At 33.3% G+C, this 17355-nt stretch overlaps 1 protein-coding gene across 2 annotated transcripts in view; it reads left to right on the forward strand.

The window, feature by feature from the left end:
* Positions 1 to 10546: 10546 nt before the first annotated feature.
* The window catches only part of LOC131805578 (spondin-1-like), a 124201-nt gene continuing 117392 nt past the window's right edge, over positions 10547 to 17355 (forward strand). The window contains exon 1 of one of the 2 annotated variants that reach the window (XM_059128889.1): positions 10547 to 11837. In XM_059128889.1, the coding sequence (XP_058984872.1) occupies positions 11351 to 11837 (487 nt within the window). In that variant the 5' untranslated portion in view covers positions 10547 to 11350. The remainder of the gene's footprint in view (positions 11838 to 17355) is intronic. The other variant, XM_059128888.1, reaches the window with a different exon arrangement.

Genomic DNA, 17355 nt, shown 5'->3' on the forward strand with positions numbered 1-17355 from the left:
ACTATTTAGTACTTTTCGTACAATTATAGTACACATTTCCGCAATTGCCTCCATATGTCCAGGATACACATCCCTAATACCAAATATGAGATTTCAAGCACTATCTGTTCACCCAATATCGAATTGTACCAAATATAGTACTATTTAGTACTTTTCGTGCATTTGTAGTACACATTTCCAAGACCCCGTCTTTGTCATAAACCTGGGGGTAGGGATTCCAATACATGATTTCAAAATTCCAGCTTCATCTGTTCACCATAAACCAAACTTTTTCCAAAATAGGACCAATTAGTACAGTTCGCACACATAGTACACATTTCCTAAACGACCTGCATAATTCAAACTTACTTTCCGACCTTGTTTCTCATACCAAATATCAAGTTTTTAACTCTATTAACCATTTTAGAACATGTCCTTAATTTAAAGTTCGAATTTCCAATAACCCCTTGGCACAACTATCCCGCACTCCATCAGGTCCAGCCCCATTGGTTCATCACAATATCAATTTGTATTAAATTTAGTACCATTTTGTACACATAAGTACGAATTTCCATAGCTTCCTACATACCCCCTTATCCGACATTCCCACAGTAATCCGAATTTCAAATTATAGGATTCCACCCAAATACAAAATGTACTCTATTTAGTACATTTTAGTGCATATAAGTAAAAAAAAAATTCCAAAACTACCTACATATCCCAATCCTAGTCGGACAGTAATTTTATTTCCAATTTTCAGGATACCAGCTCTATTGTTTACCATAAATCCCAACTGTACCAAATTTAGTACCATTTAGTACACTTAAATTAAAATTTTCATAACTAACTACAGTCCAATAGAAATCTTACTTTAAAATTGCAGAATTTCAACTCTATTGATTACAAAATTACCTACATACCCCAATCTTACAATGCCATGGAAATATTATTTCCAAATTTCAGCATCCCAACCCTATTGTTTCTCCGAAAATTTAAATTGTACCAAATTTAGTACCATTTTCTACACAAAAGTACGAAGTTCCAAAACTACCTACATTCCGCAGTGCTAGAATGGAATTTTTATTTTTTTTTTTTACAAATTTTAAAAAATTAGAACTGTACCAAATTTAGTACCATTTAGTACACATAAGTACGAATTTCTAAAACTAGCTACATTCTTCAGTCGTAGAATGCAATAGCAATCTTATTTCCAATTTTCAGGATATCAGTTCAGCCAAATCCAAATTGTACCAAATTTAGTAACGGTTCACCCAAGTCGAAATTGTACGAAATTTAGTACCACTTAGTGGACATAAGTAAAAATTTCCAAAACTACCTACATTTCTCCGTCTTAGAATGCAATGGTAATCTTATTCCTAAATTTCAGAATTCCAAGTCTATTAGTTCTCGTAAAATTTAAATTGTACCAAATTTAGTACCATTTTGTACACATAAGTATGAATTTCTAAATTTACCTACATTCCGCAGTCCTAGAATGCCATATTAATTATTATTTCAGAATTCCAGCTCAATCGATTCACCAAAATTGAAATTTTTCAACATTTAGTACAATTTGGTACTTTTTGTGTACATAAGTACAAATTTCGAAAACTTCCTCCATATTCCAATCCTACACTCCGGTAATGTTAAGTAATGTAAATTTCAAATTTAAGGAATCCAGCTCCATCCGTTCCTCTAAATTGAAATTGTACTAAATTTAGTACCGTTTTGGTACTTTTCGTATACATGAGCACACATTTCCAAAACTACTTCTTTCCATCGACTCTACTCCTCAATTTAGATTCTCATTTCAAATTTCAAGTTTTTAGCTCTAACCGTTCACATGAAGTGAAGTGGTACCAAATATAGTACCCTTTAGTACTTTTCGTACATCTATATCGCGAATTTCCAAAATAACCTTTAGTATGTCTATCATAGACTCCATCAGTGACCCTTAGTTCCACTGCTTCCATCCTCAAATGGAAAAGGTACCATATTTAGTACTTTTCGTACCGTTTTAGAACGAATTCTAGCTCTACTGCTTTCTCAAATACAAAGGGTATCATATTTAGCACCTTTTAATAATTTTCGTACCGTTCTAATATAAATTTCCAAAAACCCAGCCTTATCTGACCCCTTCGGAACAAGAGTGACCCTCACCCAAAATTTTAAGATTCTAGCTTAAGTCGTTTCGTCTGGGCTTTTATAGATCGTTAAGTCAGTTAGTCAGTCTGTCAGTCGATTATTTCCCGTTTAAAAAAAAAAACGGACAGTGGCTGAAAACATACATCTGTCGCCCTACACTACGACCTACACTTTTTCAGTGGTTGAGATTTTTTTTAAATTTCTTTTTTTATTTTTTTTTTTAATTTTTTTTTAAATTTTTTTTATTTTTTTTTAAATATTTTTTTAATTTTTTTTTATTTTTTTTAATTTTTTTTAAATTTTTTTTTTAATTTTTTTTTAAATTTTTTAATCTCTCTTCCCTTTTGTGTGGAATGTCCCATATATATATATATATACATATATCTCCACATGGTATTGTGTGGCAAATAAATACTCCATTTCGAACAATTAACGTTTGACACCCCAAAAGATTGGGGGGTGCTTAAGCAAAGTGGGGGGTCACATAAAAAATTACAAAGCTGGCAGGGCAACAGAACCTAGCACGAGGTACTCTTGCCTATGTTTTACATCAAATAACAAGTTATATATGTATAACACTTATAAAAGTGTTATACTTGTCTTCTATTTCGATTTCCCCATTTGAGGACAAAAATAAACAAAATTTCCACTTCCTCCTATTCAGAAGTGGAAATGAAAAACCAATCAATGACTTTTCAATTCCCATTCAAATTGGAGCAGTTGACATTTCTGGCCATAGCCCTCAACTAATTTTCCAAGATTGTTTGTCTGTCTGTCCGTCCATCTATCGCCGTTCATTCGCTTAAGTGATCCAATGTTCGAATAATTATTGTCACTTGTGACAATTGTTGCTGTCCATCAACGAAATCATCAAACCGCTGGGGGATGAATTTAGAGGAGGCAGCTGCCTCCTCTGCCGCGGCAGCAGATGATAATAATGACCGATAATGGCGGCGATGATGATGAGATGATGATAATGACGTTTGCGACAGCCAAGGCGACCCAATTCGTTGCTTTCCAATAATGGCCAACGAAGTGGATTTTCCAAAAAGGAGGTCGCTCGGTCGGTCGTTTGGTCGTTCCTTTTCAAGAGAGGCCCATAATTATTCTTGTAATTAATTTATCGATAATGACAAGGAAATTTGTGTAAATATGGAAATTATAAATGCATATGGGGCACTCCACAGTTATATAATTTTTTTTTTTTTTTAATTTTTAATAAAAAATTTATGTCTTAAGAATTGTCCAAAAAAAAAAAAAAATAATAATAATAATAAAAAAATAATAATAATAAAAAAATAAAATAAATAAAAAAATAGGAATCAAGTTTAGGGTTTTGTAAAGAGTATTTTTTTTTCACGAATTTTTACAAACACTTTAGGGTGAATTAAAAATTATTTTTTTTTTCAAGGGCTTTTAAAAATGTGAGAGTGGATTTTTAAACTATTTTTTTCAAGGCCTTTGGAGGCCATACACATGGTTTTTCAAACATTTTTACAAGAATTTCCAAGAATATTAAAGACAATGAGAATATTGTGAAATTTACAAGGAACTAAGGGAACATAAGAGCTAATCAAAAATATTGAAAAATAAAAAACAAATTAAAAAGCTGTAAGTTCGGCCGCGGCGAACTTTGAATGCCCTCCACCATTTGGAACGAATTTAAAAAGTTCCAAAAATGTTAAATCCATTAAAAATTCTGCTAAAATTAAAAAAAAAACGAATATAGCCGTTATATTGGGGTCTTTACAGGGTGAGATTAAAAAAACTGCAACCAACTTCAGACTGCTGTCGTTTCTAAGCCACTCATCCGACAGCTGTTAAAATTGTTCCAGTGATAGCTTATTATATTATTTACAGGCGTACAAAAGCAGTTTGCGGAGAATTTTCCAGAAAAAAATTATTCGTGATGGAATTCAAACGGGATAGCGTGATTTCTTTATATTTGGCTGGAAACTCGCAAGTGGCTAACGTTGGAGGACTCCAGCATTTAAATGTGAATAAATCTTCTCTTGGGTCTCGTACCATCTCTCGTTACCGTGACACTGGTAGCCCGTAGCCCGATGTCAAGGAAGTGGATGGAAGAAAACTGCAACATCAGCAGAAGTGGTTCGAAAAGTAAAAAGAAGCGACTTGATCAAAATCCGCATCGAAGTAACCGAAAAATGGGATTTTTTTCAGCCATTCTTCTAAGGACTTCTTCCACAGAAGTGGATTTTTAAATAGTTTTTATTCTAAGGGCTTCAGAGGCCATAAGCGAGTATTTTTTGTGAGACCTTTTCTAAGAGTTTTAGAGGCCTTAACCGAGGCACTTTTGAGATTATTTTCCATGGACTAAGCGAGGATTTTTCACAGAATTTTTTAAAGGATTTTTTAAATTTGTTCTTATTAGCTGTCTTTCCAAAGGACTTCTAAGACAATAGGAGTGGATTTTTTATTGATGTCTTCCAAGGACTTTAGGGGCCATAAACGTGTGTTTTCAACTTTTTTTCAAGGACTTTAGGGATCATGAGATTAAATATTTTAAAGAAAATTTTCAAGGTCTCCATAGATCATTAGAGTGGATCTTAAAAGGACTTTTTCAAGGACTAAGCGTGGATTTTTGTAAAGAATTTTTTACAATATCTTAGGGAGGATAGGAGCGGAATTTTTTAAATATTTTTTTTCGAGAACTTTTAGGGCAACATGGGTGGATTATTAAAGCATTTCTTCCAAGGACTTTAGGGGCCACAAACGTGGGATTATGAGAGTAGATTTTTAAGATATTTCTTTCCCAAAACTCCTAGGACAATAGGAGCGATTTTTTAAATGATATCTTCCAAAGACTTTTAGGGTGGATGTTTAATTTGGTGGATTTATGAGATTAAATTTTTGAAAGAAAAATTTCAGCGGATTTTCTGGTCATCAGTGTGGATTTTAAAAGGACTCCTCCTAAAGGGGTTTTAGGGACCAAAGGTGGGGTTTTAGAGGCCATAGGCGTGGAACTTTTGAGAGTTTTTAACATGGACTAAGCGTGGACTTTTTTAAGAATTTTTTAACAAACACCTTAGGGCGGAAAGGAGCGGATTTTTAAAATAATTTTTTTTCCCAGGACTTCTGGGATTTTTAAAGCATTTCTTTCAAGGACTTCAGGGGCCACAAACGTGTGTAAATGAGAGTCAATTTTTAAGATATTTCTTTCCAAGAACTCCTAGGACAATAGGAGTGATTTTTTAAATGATATCCTCCAAGGACTTCAGGGGCCATAAATGTGGTTCTTCAAACATTTTTTTTCAAAGACTTTTAGACTAAGCGTGGATTTCTTTTAAGAATTTTTTACAAACAACTTAGGGCGAATAGGAGCGGATTTTTAAAAAATTTTGTTTTCCAAGGACTTCTAGGATTTTTAAGGGATTTTTAAAGGATTTCTTGCAAGGTCTCCAGGGGCCACAAACGTGGGTAAATGAGAGTGAATTTTTTAAATGATTTCTTTCCAAGAACTCTTAGGACAATAAGAGTGGTTTTTTAAATGATTTCTTCCAAGAACTGGTCCTTCAAACATTTTTTTCAAGGACTTTTAGGGTGGATTTTTAAAGATTTATTACAAATACTTTGAGGGCCATAAGAAAAGATTTTTTAAGGAAACTTTCAGGGCTTCTATGATTATTAGAGTGGATTTCGGACCATAAGTGGTGTTTTAGAGGCCAAATGCGTAGAACTTTTAAGAATTTTTGTCCATGGACTAAGCTTGGATTATTCATAGATTTTTTGCAGGAATTTTTGTAACAACTTTAGCCGCAATACAACAGAATTTTTAATAGATTTTTTCCCAAGGACTTCTATGATGAAGGAAGTAGATTTTTGAAAGAATTTTTCCAAGAATTGCAGGGTTTCAACTTTTTTTCAAGGACTTTTAGGGCGGATATTTAAAGACTTATAACAAGTACATTGATGATTTTTAAGGACTTCTGTGGACTTCAGGAGCCATAAACTTGGTCCTTCAAACATTTTTTTCCAAGGACTTTTAGGGTGGATATTTAAAGACTTATTACAATGTGGGGCTTAGAGGCCATAAGCGTGGAACTTTTGAGATTTTTTCCATGATTTTTTGTATAAGTTTTTTCTTGAATTTTTATAAATACTTTAGGGTCATTAAGACTGGTGGTTTTTTATTTTTTTTCCAAGGACTTCTAGGACAATAGGGTTGGATTTTTGAAAGAATTCCTCCAAGGTTTTCCGAGACCAAGAACTTATTACATAAATTTGTTTAAAAAAGTTCGACATATAATATTGGATTATTAATTATTGTATGCAGTGACCCATATCCTGTTTGCTGTTGATTCAAGAGTTCTGTTTATTCTTAGCTCCCCCAAAACACACACACAGCCAAGTGTGTCCACAATTTGTTGTTGTTTATTCTTTGTTTACACATTTCGATATTTGTATTTAAATACATATTTACATGGTCTTCTATCTATTTGTCCAATAATTCTGTCTGGCAGTCGGTCAGTCGGTCCGATACACATTTACCGATAGATAAATATGATATTTATGTTTGTCATATTGACACATTTGAACAAACAAATGGACACACTTACACACACGCTCTCTCACGCACTCGAATCATTTCACGCAGTGTTTGAAGAATGCAATTATTTACTCAATGATATTAAAACATTGATTGTAGCATGGAGGGAGGGGAAATTAGAGTGGAGAGGAGGGGGGGTATTACAGAAAATTTGTTGTTAAATTGTGGACAAGATAAAGACCAAGTTGTTGGGAATTTACAAAGAAATGGAACAAACTCAACGTTGGGTTTTCATTCATTATTTTCCAATAGTGCGTCATACCTCATACCCCTTGCAACTTCAAACATTTCCCTCAATCCCTATGCAGGCATGTATGTGTGCAAGTGCAGGTGATTAACATTGCAATTTGTATTGAAATAATTTAATTTATTTTCCCATTTAATCTTTCGGGTTTTGTTGTTGTCCGTATTTTGTAATTGCATCAATTTTTGAAAATTAAGAGTTTCGAATTTCATCATTTAATTATAACTCAAAGAAATAGTATTAAATTCTTTATATATTAGATATCATAATTTTATTAAAAACAAGTAAAAAAAGCTGTAAGTTAAGCCGGGCCGAATTTTGAATACCCTTCACCATTTGATGTAAAATTTGGAAATTTTCAAAAAAAAAAAAAAAAAAATACGTCAAAAATTTTGTTAAAATCTTAAAAATACCGAATGTAGCCATATATTAGGGTCTATACGACGACATGGACCTGCATAGGCAACCTTTGCAATATTCAAAAAAAAATAAATAAATAAATAAATAAATAAATATAATAATAATAAAATCCGTTTTTTATTATATTTTATTAAAAACCGGTAAAAAAGCTAGAAGTTCGGCCGGGCCGAATTTTGAATACCATCCACCAAATTTGGCAATTTTCAAAAAAAAAAAAAAAATAAATAAATAAATAAATTAAAAAAAAAATTAAAAATACCGAATGTAGCCGTTATATTAGGGTCTATACGAAGACGTGGACCTGCATAGGCAAATTTTGTCATAAGCTATTACAATATTAAACCAGTAAGGAAAGTCCTAAACTCGGGCGGGGCCGACTTTGCTAATTTAGTTGAGCTCCACTCAGGTATTTCTGAGCTGTATTTGCTATATTTCCATGAATATCGTTGTTACGGAGTGCATATTACGACTGTGGGTAACAAATACAACAAATCGGATGAACAATATATATGGGAGCTATAGCTATATCTGAACCGATCTTCACCAAATTTGACATACTAGCTTCTAGGCTCAATTCGGTCGTAAGTGCCAAATTCCATTCCATTTGGGCAAATATTAGATGTTTGGTGCACAATAAAATAGTAAATCGGACGAAGTTATATATGGGAGCTATATCCAAATCTGAACCGATCTCGATAAAATTTGGCAAAGACTATATTTGATATATTTCCCTGAATATCGTTGTTACGGAGTGCATATTATGGCTGTGGGTAACAAATATAACAAATCGGATGAACAATATATATGGAAGCTATAGCTATATCTGAACCGATCTTCACCAAATTTGACATACCAGCTTCTAGACTCAATTCGGTCGTAAGTGCCAAATTTCATCCCATTTGGACAAATATTAGACGTTTGGTGGACAATCAAAGGTAAATCGGACGAAGTTATATATGGGAGCTATATCCAAATCTCAACCGATCTCGATGAAATTTGGCAAATGTATTTCTGAGCTGTATTTGATATATTTCCCTGAATATCGTTGTTACGGAGTGCATATTACGGCTGCGGAGGACAAAAATACAAAATCGGATGAACAATATATATGGGAGGTATAGCTATATCTGAACCGATCTTCACCAAATTTGACATACTTGCTTCTAGACTCAATTCCGTCGTAAGTGCCGAATTCCATACCATTTTGGGAAATATTAAACGTTTGGTGCACAATAAAAGGTAAATCGGACGAAGTTATATATGGGAGCTATATCCAAATCTGAACCGATTTCGATAAAATTTGGCATACTTATTTTCAGGCCTAATTTGGTTGCATGTGCAAAATTCCATACTATTCGGACTGATATTACACGTTTGGTGCACAATAAAAGGCATATCGGACGAAGATATATATGGGAGCTATATCTAAATTTTTACCGATTATCTCCAATTTCAATAGGGTTCGTCCTTGGGCCAAACAAATGTTGTTTGGAAAATTTCGTCTCAATCGGATAATAAATGCGACCTGCATTTTGTTTACAAAAATACATGGACAGACGGACGGACAGACGGACTGACATGCATAAATCAACTCAGAATGTGATTCTATGCAGATCATCAAAAAGAACTATGGGTCTATCTCGTTTCCTTTTGCCTGTAACAAACAAATGCACAAAGACATAATACCCTGACCACCTTGTGGTGTAGGGTATAAAAATGCCATATTTCCTGGTCGATAGGTCCTTAAAACATTTTTTTAAAGAATGTCCTTAAAATTCAATAAATCCGGGAAATATGTTTTCCTTTACAATTTCCAATTTAGAAGCTCTATTTTTTTAAATTGACGTTTGTTTACCTATTAAAAAATACATATTTTTTAAAAAATTTACGGATCGTGGTTATTCGAAATATTTATTTAAAAGACAACGTTTGTTGTTCCTTCCAAAAAAAAAAAAAAAAAAAAAAAAAAAAAAAAAAAAATCACGTTTTTTGGGCATCTGGTTGCTTATGAAATAATGTTTAGAAATCCAAGTTTTTTTTTTTTAAATCCGGATTTGTTTGTCTTTTTCAAATTTATTTTTCCAAAAAAATAAAATAAATAAAAAAATCTTTATTAATTTCATTCTCGGCTCGTCCTTGATTTTTTGTTTAAATCCTCGTTTGTTGATCAGCTTGATTTAGTTCTCTTTTTTGTTTTATTTTTTGATAAATAAAAACCTTTTTTGTTTTTTTTTATGGAAGAAGTCTTTCCTCTTCCTCTTAAAGAAGTCATATATCTTTAAATTCCGATTAAATATTATCCTGTGACCTAAATTCATGTCTAACCCATTTCCAAACCCAAAGCAACTAAGCCTTAGTCTAACAAATAAACAGGAAAAAGCAGCCAAGAAAAACCACATCGAGCAGAGAAAGTTCATGCCGTAATGCCATAGCCAGGCGATAAGGACGACCTGACCTATGTTGACACTGAGGAATGAAATCTAATCTCTGAAACCTCTAATGATGACAGTTTATAATGACAAACTCAAATATTCATAATGTAATTACCCTTTGTTACTGTTTTTGCAGCTTGGCAGTCACGCAGACACACACAGAGAGACATAGTAATAAGGACTAAAATGAGATAGGACAGGATAATAACAACGACAACCACACACACACACACACACCAAATAACAACAGTTATAATAACAATGTTGAGAAACAAGGCAACAGGCGGTTAGTGTTTTAAAATACACAGACAAAGAACTTACTCTGAGTTATTATGGTTTTGAGAGGGAAAAATGACTGTGAGAGTGAGAGGAGAGAAAGAGAGATACCATAAATAAATAACAAACAAACCAAATACCAAGCAAACACATTTATTTCCCGTTATTTTCCATTGAATAATGGAGGGATTTTTGTTCAATGCAATGAGAGCTGAGAGTCCAGAGAAAGAGAGAGAGAGTAAGAAGGAGAGTATGTTCGAAAAATGAAATTGAAACATAAATATTGTGTTGGCTCATCACACAATGGAGCAAGCACACGCACGGAGAGTGTTTGTGGGTGCCACGCACACACACACACTCACACATACACACATGTATACCGGCACACACAGCCATCTGCCGGGTTAAATTGTATAGCAGCAGAAGCCTTTTCGAAGGGAAAATAGTGAAAGATGAAAATGTTTCGTACTCAGTATGAAACGAAACTTTAACGGATGCGGACGGTCTGGAAACGGATGTTTTGAGGTCTCTATTAAAAGCGAATTTTTCTATTGAAGAACAACTAAAAAAAAATACAAGGAAATTAATTTTCAATCAGAAAAAAAGAAAAACACGAAAACGAAGTCAAAAATAAGAAAATTAAAAAAATATTAAATTTTTGAAACGAAAAAAAATAACGAAAAATTGTCAAATAAAAAAATAAATTTAAAAATTCGAAATTAAAAAATAGAATCAATTGTTCAATCTTAAAGTGTAAACGAATTTTAACTTAACAACAACAAAAACAACAACCACGACGTTTGTTGTACATCAAACACCTTGCGAGGTGATAAGGTGAACCAAATAAAAGATCGGGATAACAAAAATAAACAAATGTTAATGGCTGTCATTAGCCAGATTGACTGGGAGTGCGTACCAACCGGCAACACGTAAAAAAAGAGCAACAACAACAAAAACCAAAAAAAAACAAGTGACATTTAAATTTGTAACTTTACAAGGCAGAACGCAGAACGGGCCATTTAAAACGGAAAATGTAAACGTAAAGAAGAAGTTGTAAAACATAAATCGATTTAAAACAGAACGTGAAAAAAATAAATTTAAAGAAAAAAACCTAGGGAAATTCGAGGAAAAGCTACAAATCACAAAATTGAAATTGAGTGAAATTTACAATCAACAGCAAAGCAATAAATTCCTTTGGCAGAAAATTTGAAGACCCTGCTCTAGGAAAATCCTCCCTTCAATTTCCCAATTATTTTTTGTTCTCTCCTTTTTTCAAAAAAACACGTCATGAAAAAACCTCCCGCCCTGAAAATGTCCACAATGCAATTACTTCTCCTCCTGGTTTGCCTCCTACCCTGCTGGGTGCTGGCGGCTCCCTCTGCCCTGGATGGCGGCAATTATTTCACCGCCAATGGTGGTTATGTTTCGAGTCCTTCCATTTATTCGTACACAATTGAAAATCAATTGCCGCAAGTGAATCAAAGCCAACAACAGCAGCAACGGGAAGTGCCATATTATCAATCGGCCGTGAATACACGTAACTTGTATTATACCTCGTCGAATAATAATAACAACAATAATCGGGATATAAACTCGGCACCGCCATCAACTCCGGCGTTGGGCTCAGCCCCCACCCAATCAGCTCCTGTCAGCGACTGCACCGTCGATCGTTTGGCAATCTACAAAGTTGTCCTGCACACCTATTGGACTAGGGACTTATTTCCCAAACACTATCCCGACTGGCGGCCCACAGCACAATGGACTAAGACAATAGGTAAGTGGAGGGTTAAGAAAAATTAGATTTTTCAAAAAAAAAAAAAAAAAAATACTTCGAATGGGAAATGCTGCATTCAACTGCCTATTTTCCAAGAGGAATCTTTAAGAGATTTTTTTAACGAGATTTTTAAGGGGTTGCAATTTTCAATGGAAGATTTTCAAAGTTCTGCACTTGTGAACCTTTGAAAGGGCTCAAGAAAAATAATTTAAATGACTTAAATAGGAGGTCTTCAAGGGGTTATTTTTTTTGAAGGAATCCAAGAATTTTCTACAGAAGAGGTTCTACAATGGGCCTCTTTGACAGCCTGCTAAACAATTTTATAAAAGGTCTTCGATGAGATTAAATAGAAGATCTTTCAAAAGCTTCAACAGAATACCGCAAATGGTTTCAATTGAAGGCTTTTGAAGGACTTCAATTTAAGGTTTTTGAAAGGGCTTCGATAGATTAAAGGGAGTCTGTCGAGGGTCATTAAAGAGCTTCTAGGGCCTTGAAAGGATGTTAAAGGTATCCAATGCTAGGTCTAAGGACTGCAATACATCCCCTTCATAAGGCTTCTATCAAAAGTCTTTAGTAGTCTCTGTTGAAGGGTTTGTATCGCTTATCGAAGAGAAGACTTTAATAGGGATTCCACGGAGACCTACAAAGGACTTCAATGGAAGGCCTTCAAAAGCATTTAATGGAAGTCCCTTAAAGTCTCCTATTTTCAAAAGAATTTCTTCAAAGGACTTCAATAGAAGGTCCTTAAATTATGTTTAATTAAAGGTCTGGAAAAGTTTTCTATAAATAGGGTGTCAATATAAGGCCTTAAAGCTCAGTAACCGAAGTTCTTCTATTATTATTCTATTTTCAAAAGAATTCCCTCAAAGGGTTTAAATAGAAGGTTTTTAAAATGTCTTTAATTAAAGGTCAGAAAAAGGTTTCTGTCAATAGGGTTTCAATATAAGGCCTTAAAGCACAGTAACCGAAGTTCTTCAAGGGCTTCAATGGCATATCTAAAATCTTTTAAAGATCTCTAAGAGAAGACTTTTAAAGGTCTTCTATAGAAGAACTTCGATGGCCTGTTAAAAAGAATATAACCCTTTTAAGGGATACTATCACAGACTCTAGGGAGCTGCTTTAAAAAGTCTACATGCGGCTTCTTTAGAAGACCAACAAAAATATTTAATTGAAGGCCTTCAACTGGCCTTTTAGCAGGCATGGAAAAAGCGTCTATTGTACACATTTAAAGGATATCAATATAAGGCCTTAAAGGACATTTTACCCAAGGTCTTTAAAGGGCTTCAATAGGAAGCCTCTTAGACAGCCTTCGAAAATCATCTATAAAAAAACCTTCAGAAGCTTTGTAAAGAAATTCTATCAGAGACCTTCAAAGATCTTCATAGATGGTTTACATAGGGCTTTATCGAGTATCTTCAGAGATGTCCCATAAAAGTCCCTCAAAGTCCTTTTCAGGGACAAAAAATTAAAAATGTGGATTTTTTTAAAATAATATTTTTTACAGGATCAACGGTCCTCTAAACGTCGATGCAGCCAAAAGGCTCTTAATTTATTAAACAAAAGAATTCAGAAGGTTGTCTTGTTTACAAATGTTGTTCAACAAATTAAAATATCTAAAATCCATTTTTTTTAAATATTTGTGGAAGGCATTACAGACATCAAAAAATAAATTTTTAAAAATATTATTCAAAGGACGAAAAAGGTTCGAACTTTTGATTTTTTGCAAACTCTGAATCCTTGATTTTTAGGAATATTTTTTTATGAGACCAAAATACCTTCAAACGATTTTTTTTCTTTTTTTTTTTTTTTTAAAATTTCCCTATGGTTATAGGATTCAAACAATATAATTTTTTTAATAAACAAATAATAATTGTAATATTTGTTCAAAAAAAATTGTTTTTAATTATTTTCAAAAGGCCTAAGGTCACTCATTTTTAGGAATGTTTAGAAAGTTTCAACAAATTTCAAATGGTGAGTTTTTAGACCTTTGTGCCTTTAACCCGGAATTAGAAACATTTTTGGAAGGGCTAAGGACCTAAAACATTATATAGTGCATTGTTTTGAAAGCACACATTTTAGATGCTTAGACCTTATGTAATGTCCTTAAAAAATAAAGGACAAATAGATATCAAAATAAACATTTTTTCCGAAGGACCAACCGACTTTCGAAATATAAAATTTGACTTTAAAAAATTTATTTTTTAAAAAAATATTTTGGAGAGACTCTTTGGTTTCAAATGATGGATTTTGTAGGATTTTCGGGTCGAACATTTTTTTTTAGATAGCAATAATATTTTTGGAAAAAGGGTTACGAGTCCTATTGAATATTTTATTTGAATATTTTTAGGGTTCCAAAATCTAACATTGTCATTGGACATAAATATAGACATTTTCAGGGATATTTTCAGGAGGACACTTCGATCTCAAATCGTTTATTTTTAAATGGAATACCGGTAAGGTTTTGAAAATCCTTGGGTTTCCATCTAATCTAATTAGTTTTCTAATGGGCCGTATACTCAATATAAAATAGAAGAAGAGCTTATTAAGTATACGCAACGTGGACCCTTGTAATTAATATTAATTATACGCCACAGTAATTTCAATTTTTAAAGTCTTTGTAGATACATGAAAATTTCCATTAAAAATTCTATGAGAGGTCATTCTACAGGAATACTCTGTAAAACATTTTCCAAAAATTGCCTATTTTTGCAAATTTTGTAGCTCTTTAAAGCACCACATTACTGCCACAGCAAAAATTCATTTTTCATACCATTAACTAGAAAAGCTTACAAAAACAGAAAAAACTAGACATTCAAAATTTTTGCGAATTCCATCCATACACTAATTTTCTTGATAAATTCTTCATTCTTAAGTAAATAAAGGATTGTGACCTTTTTTCTAGCTTGTGGCGCTCCTTAGCATTCCTTTCCTTTTTTTGCGAGTGAGGAGCATTTATGGCAACAGACTTTCATTCATTGCAACCCACACTCACATCGTCACTCATTTATTCCTTCAAGCAGCCAAATACATTTGTACTATCGTCAATGGAGGAGTTTATCTTGGTGGCAGGGACGTAGGGAGAGGAGATAGAGAATATAGATTTTTAAGCGATATGCTTAGGGTCAAATTTAAAAAAAGTATTAGTAATGCCATCATTAATTTGAGCTTAATCTGGCTGCTATGTGAACCTTTTTCCGAGAACTTAAAATTTAAGAACAGTTTTCAAGGCCGAAAAATATTCGTCATTTTTTATACCCTACAACACTATGTGTTGGGGGTATTATAAGTTTGATTGGGCCAAAAATTATGTAACACCACGAAATATTGATTTCCCACATAGGAAAGTATATATGGATCTTCCTATCTCGCCGAGCTGAGTCGATCTAGCTATGTATGTCCGTCCGTCCGTCTGTCCGTCTGTCCATGTTAATTTGTAATCACTCTACAGGTCGCAATTATGGCCCGATCTTCACGAAATTTAGAATGTAGGTGCGTCTTGGACCAGAATAGAACCCTATTTCTTTTGGTGATGATCGCATAATATTTAAGGGTTGAAATGGACCAAAAACTGAAAAAATTCCTGATTTTGCACTTGCTCTACAGGTCGCAATTATAGACCAATCGACGCGGAATTTCGCATGTAGCTAGAGTTTAGGGCTGGCAAGAAGTCTACCCATTTGGGTGGTCATCGGATAATATTTAGCGGGTAAAATAGACCATATCTTTTTTGTTGAAAAAATTCAAATTTTTTCATTAAACCGCGAATATCTTAAATCCCAGCGAAATCACAAAGCCATGACAAGGTTACTTCTGATCTTTACACTGATGTTAACATCCAACAAATATATAGCAAAATATGTGCGATATATATGTTTATCAAAGAAGATATGCTTGAAAAATCTCTTATATGTCGAGAACGGCTGGACTGATTTCGACAGTTCTCATTAATTCAGAATGGCCTCTTGGCAGGAAACATAAATCGTCTAAAAAAATCGCATAAAAATATCTCTCTAAAGATGAAAATATGGATTTTGTAAAATTTTCTCATATTTTTTCCATTTTGTCATATTTTTGGCATATTTTCATTTTGAATTAAACATTTGGTAATATTTCTACAGCTAACAAAACTAAGTAGTTAGGATATCAGGATATCATATACAGATCGCATTTATGGCCCGATCCTTACGAAATTTTGCATGGAGATAAGATGAGGGTCGGAATAAAAGCCTATTCTTTTTGGAGATGATCTCCATATATTTAGGGGTTGAAATGGACCATAAAACTGCAAAATTGTCAGCAGGTCGTAATTATCAACCGATCCTCACGCCCATTTGAATGGGGGTTACCGGACATTGCAAAAGCCAAGCAGTTTTGGATGGCCATCCAAAAATATTCAATGTGGGAAATAGTTTGCCAACTTTTGTAGACAAAATACGAAAATGTCCATTCCAGTGACTCTTTGGAGAATTCACAAATACAGGAAAGACGCACTTCTGACTATTTCGTTAACGCTGATTTCGTTGAAGAATATAGTCAAATGGCTGTATCTCATATAGATGCGTTTCAGTCAAAAACCAATAATAAATGTTAATCTTTTGCCACTTCTGAGAGATTATAGGTCTTTGGAAATATTGGTTCCAGATCTAGGAATACCATTTAAATTAGTTTAAGTTGCTATTACTCGAAAATTAGAGAACGAAACCTGATGGTTTTCTTTTATTATTTGTCACAATATCTTGTGGAATTCTTTCGAGTATCTCGCCTATATAAACTGTATCGTTTATTATAGTGTTGTAGGGTATTCAACGGTCGGCCCCGCTCGACTGTAGCCTTTGCTTACTTGTTTAATAATACTTTTTATCGAAATATTTGTATCTGTAAATTGCATTTTATTAGGGAATATTTTTCGAAAGATTAAAAAAGGTATTTTTTTTTTAATAAAATTTTGAATTTTGTAGAATATTTAACAAAGGACCCTTAGGTCCATAAACGTGATTTTTAGGAAATATTTCCTCAGGGTATTTAGTCCCATAAACGAGGTGTTTTAAAAGCAAAAAAAAAAAAAAAAAAAATTAATGAAAATAAAAAATCTTCGAATACGAATGTGAATTTTTAAGGAATATGAGGTAATTTTTTTTACAAAAGTTCCAAAGGATGTAGAGCCCTATAAAGAGAGATTTTAAAGGATATTTTTTAAAGGGGCCTATAGACCCAATATATGTGAACTATTCACAAATGTTTTAAAGGGAAATAAGTCTGGAATTTATAAGCATATGTTTTAAAGGGCCTGTAGTTGCATAAACCCAAATTTTTTACAAAAGTTCCAAAGGATGTACAGCCTCATAAACATTTATTTTTAAAGATGTTTTTATTGGGTCTATAGACCCATAAATGTGGACTATTCATAAATATGTTAAAGGATTTTAAGATTCATAAGTCTGGGATTTTTAAGGATATGTTTTCAAATGCAAATCGTTTAAAAAAATTCCAAAGGATGTTAAGCCCTATAAACGTAGAT

The sequence above is a fragment of the Musca domestica genome, unplaced genomic scaffold (genome assembly GCF_030504385.1).
Source record: "Musca domestica strain aabys unplaced genomic scaffold, Musca_domestica.polishedcontigs.V.1.1 58, whole genome shotgun sequence".
NCBI classification, from domain to species: domain Eukaryota; kingdom Metazoa; phylum Arthropoda; class Insecta; order Diptera; family Muscidae; genus Musca; species Musca domestica.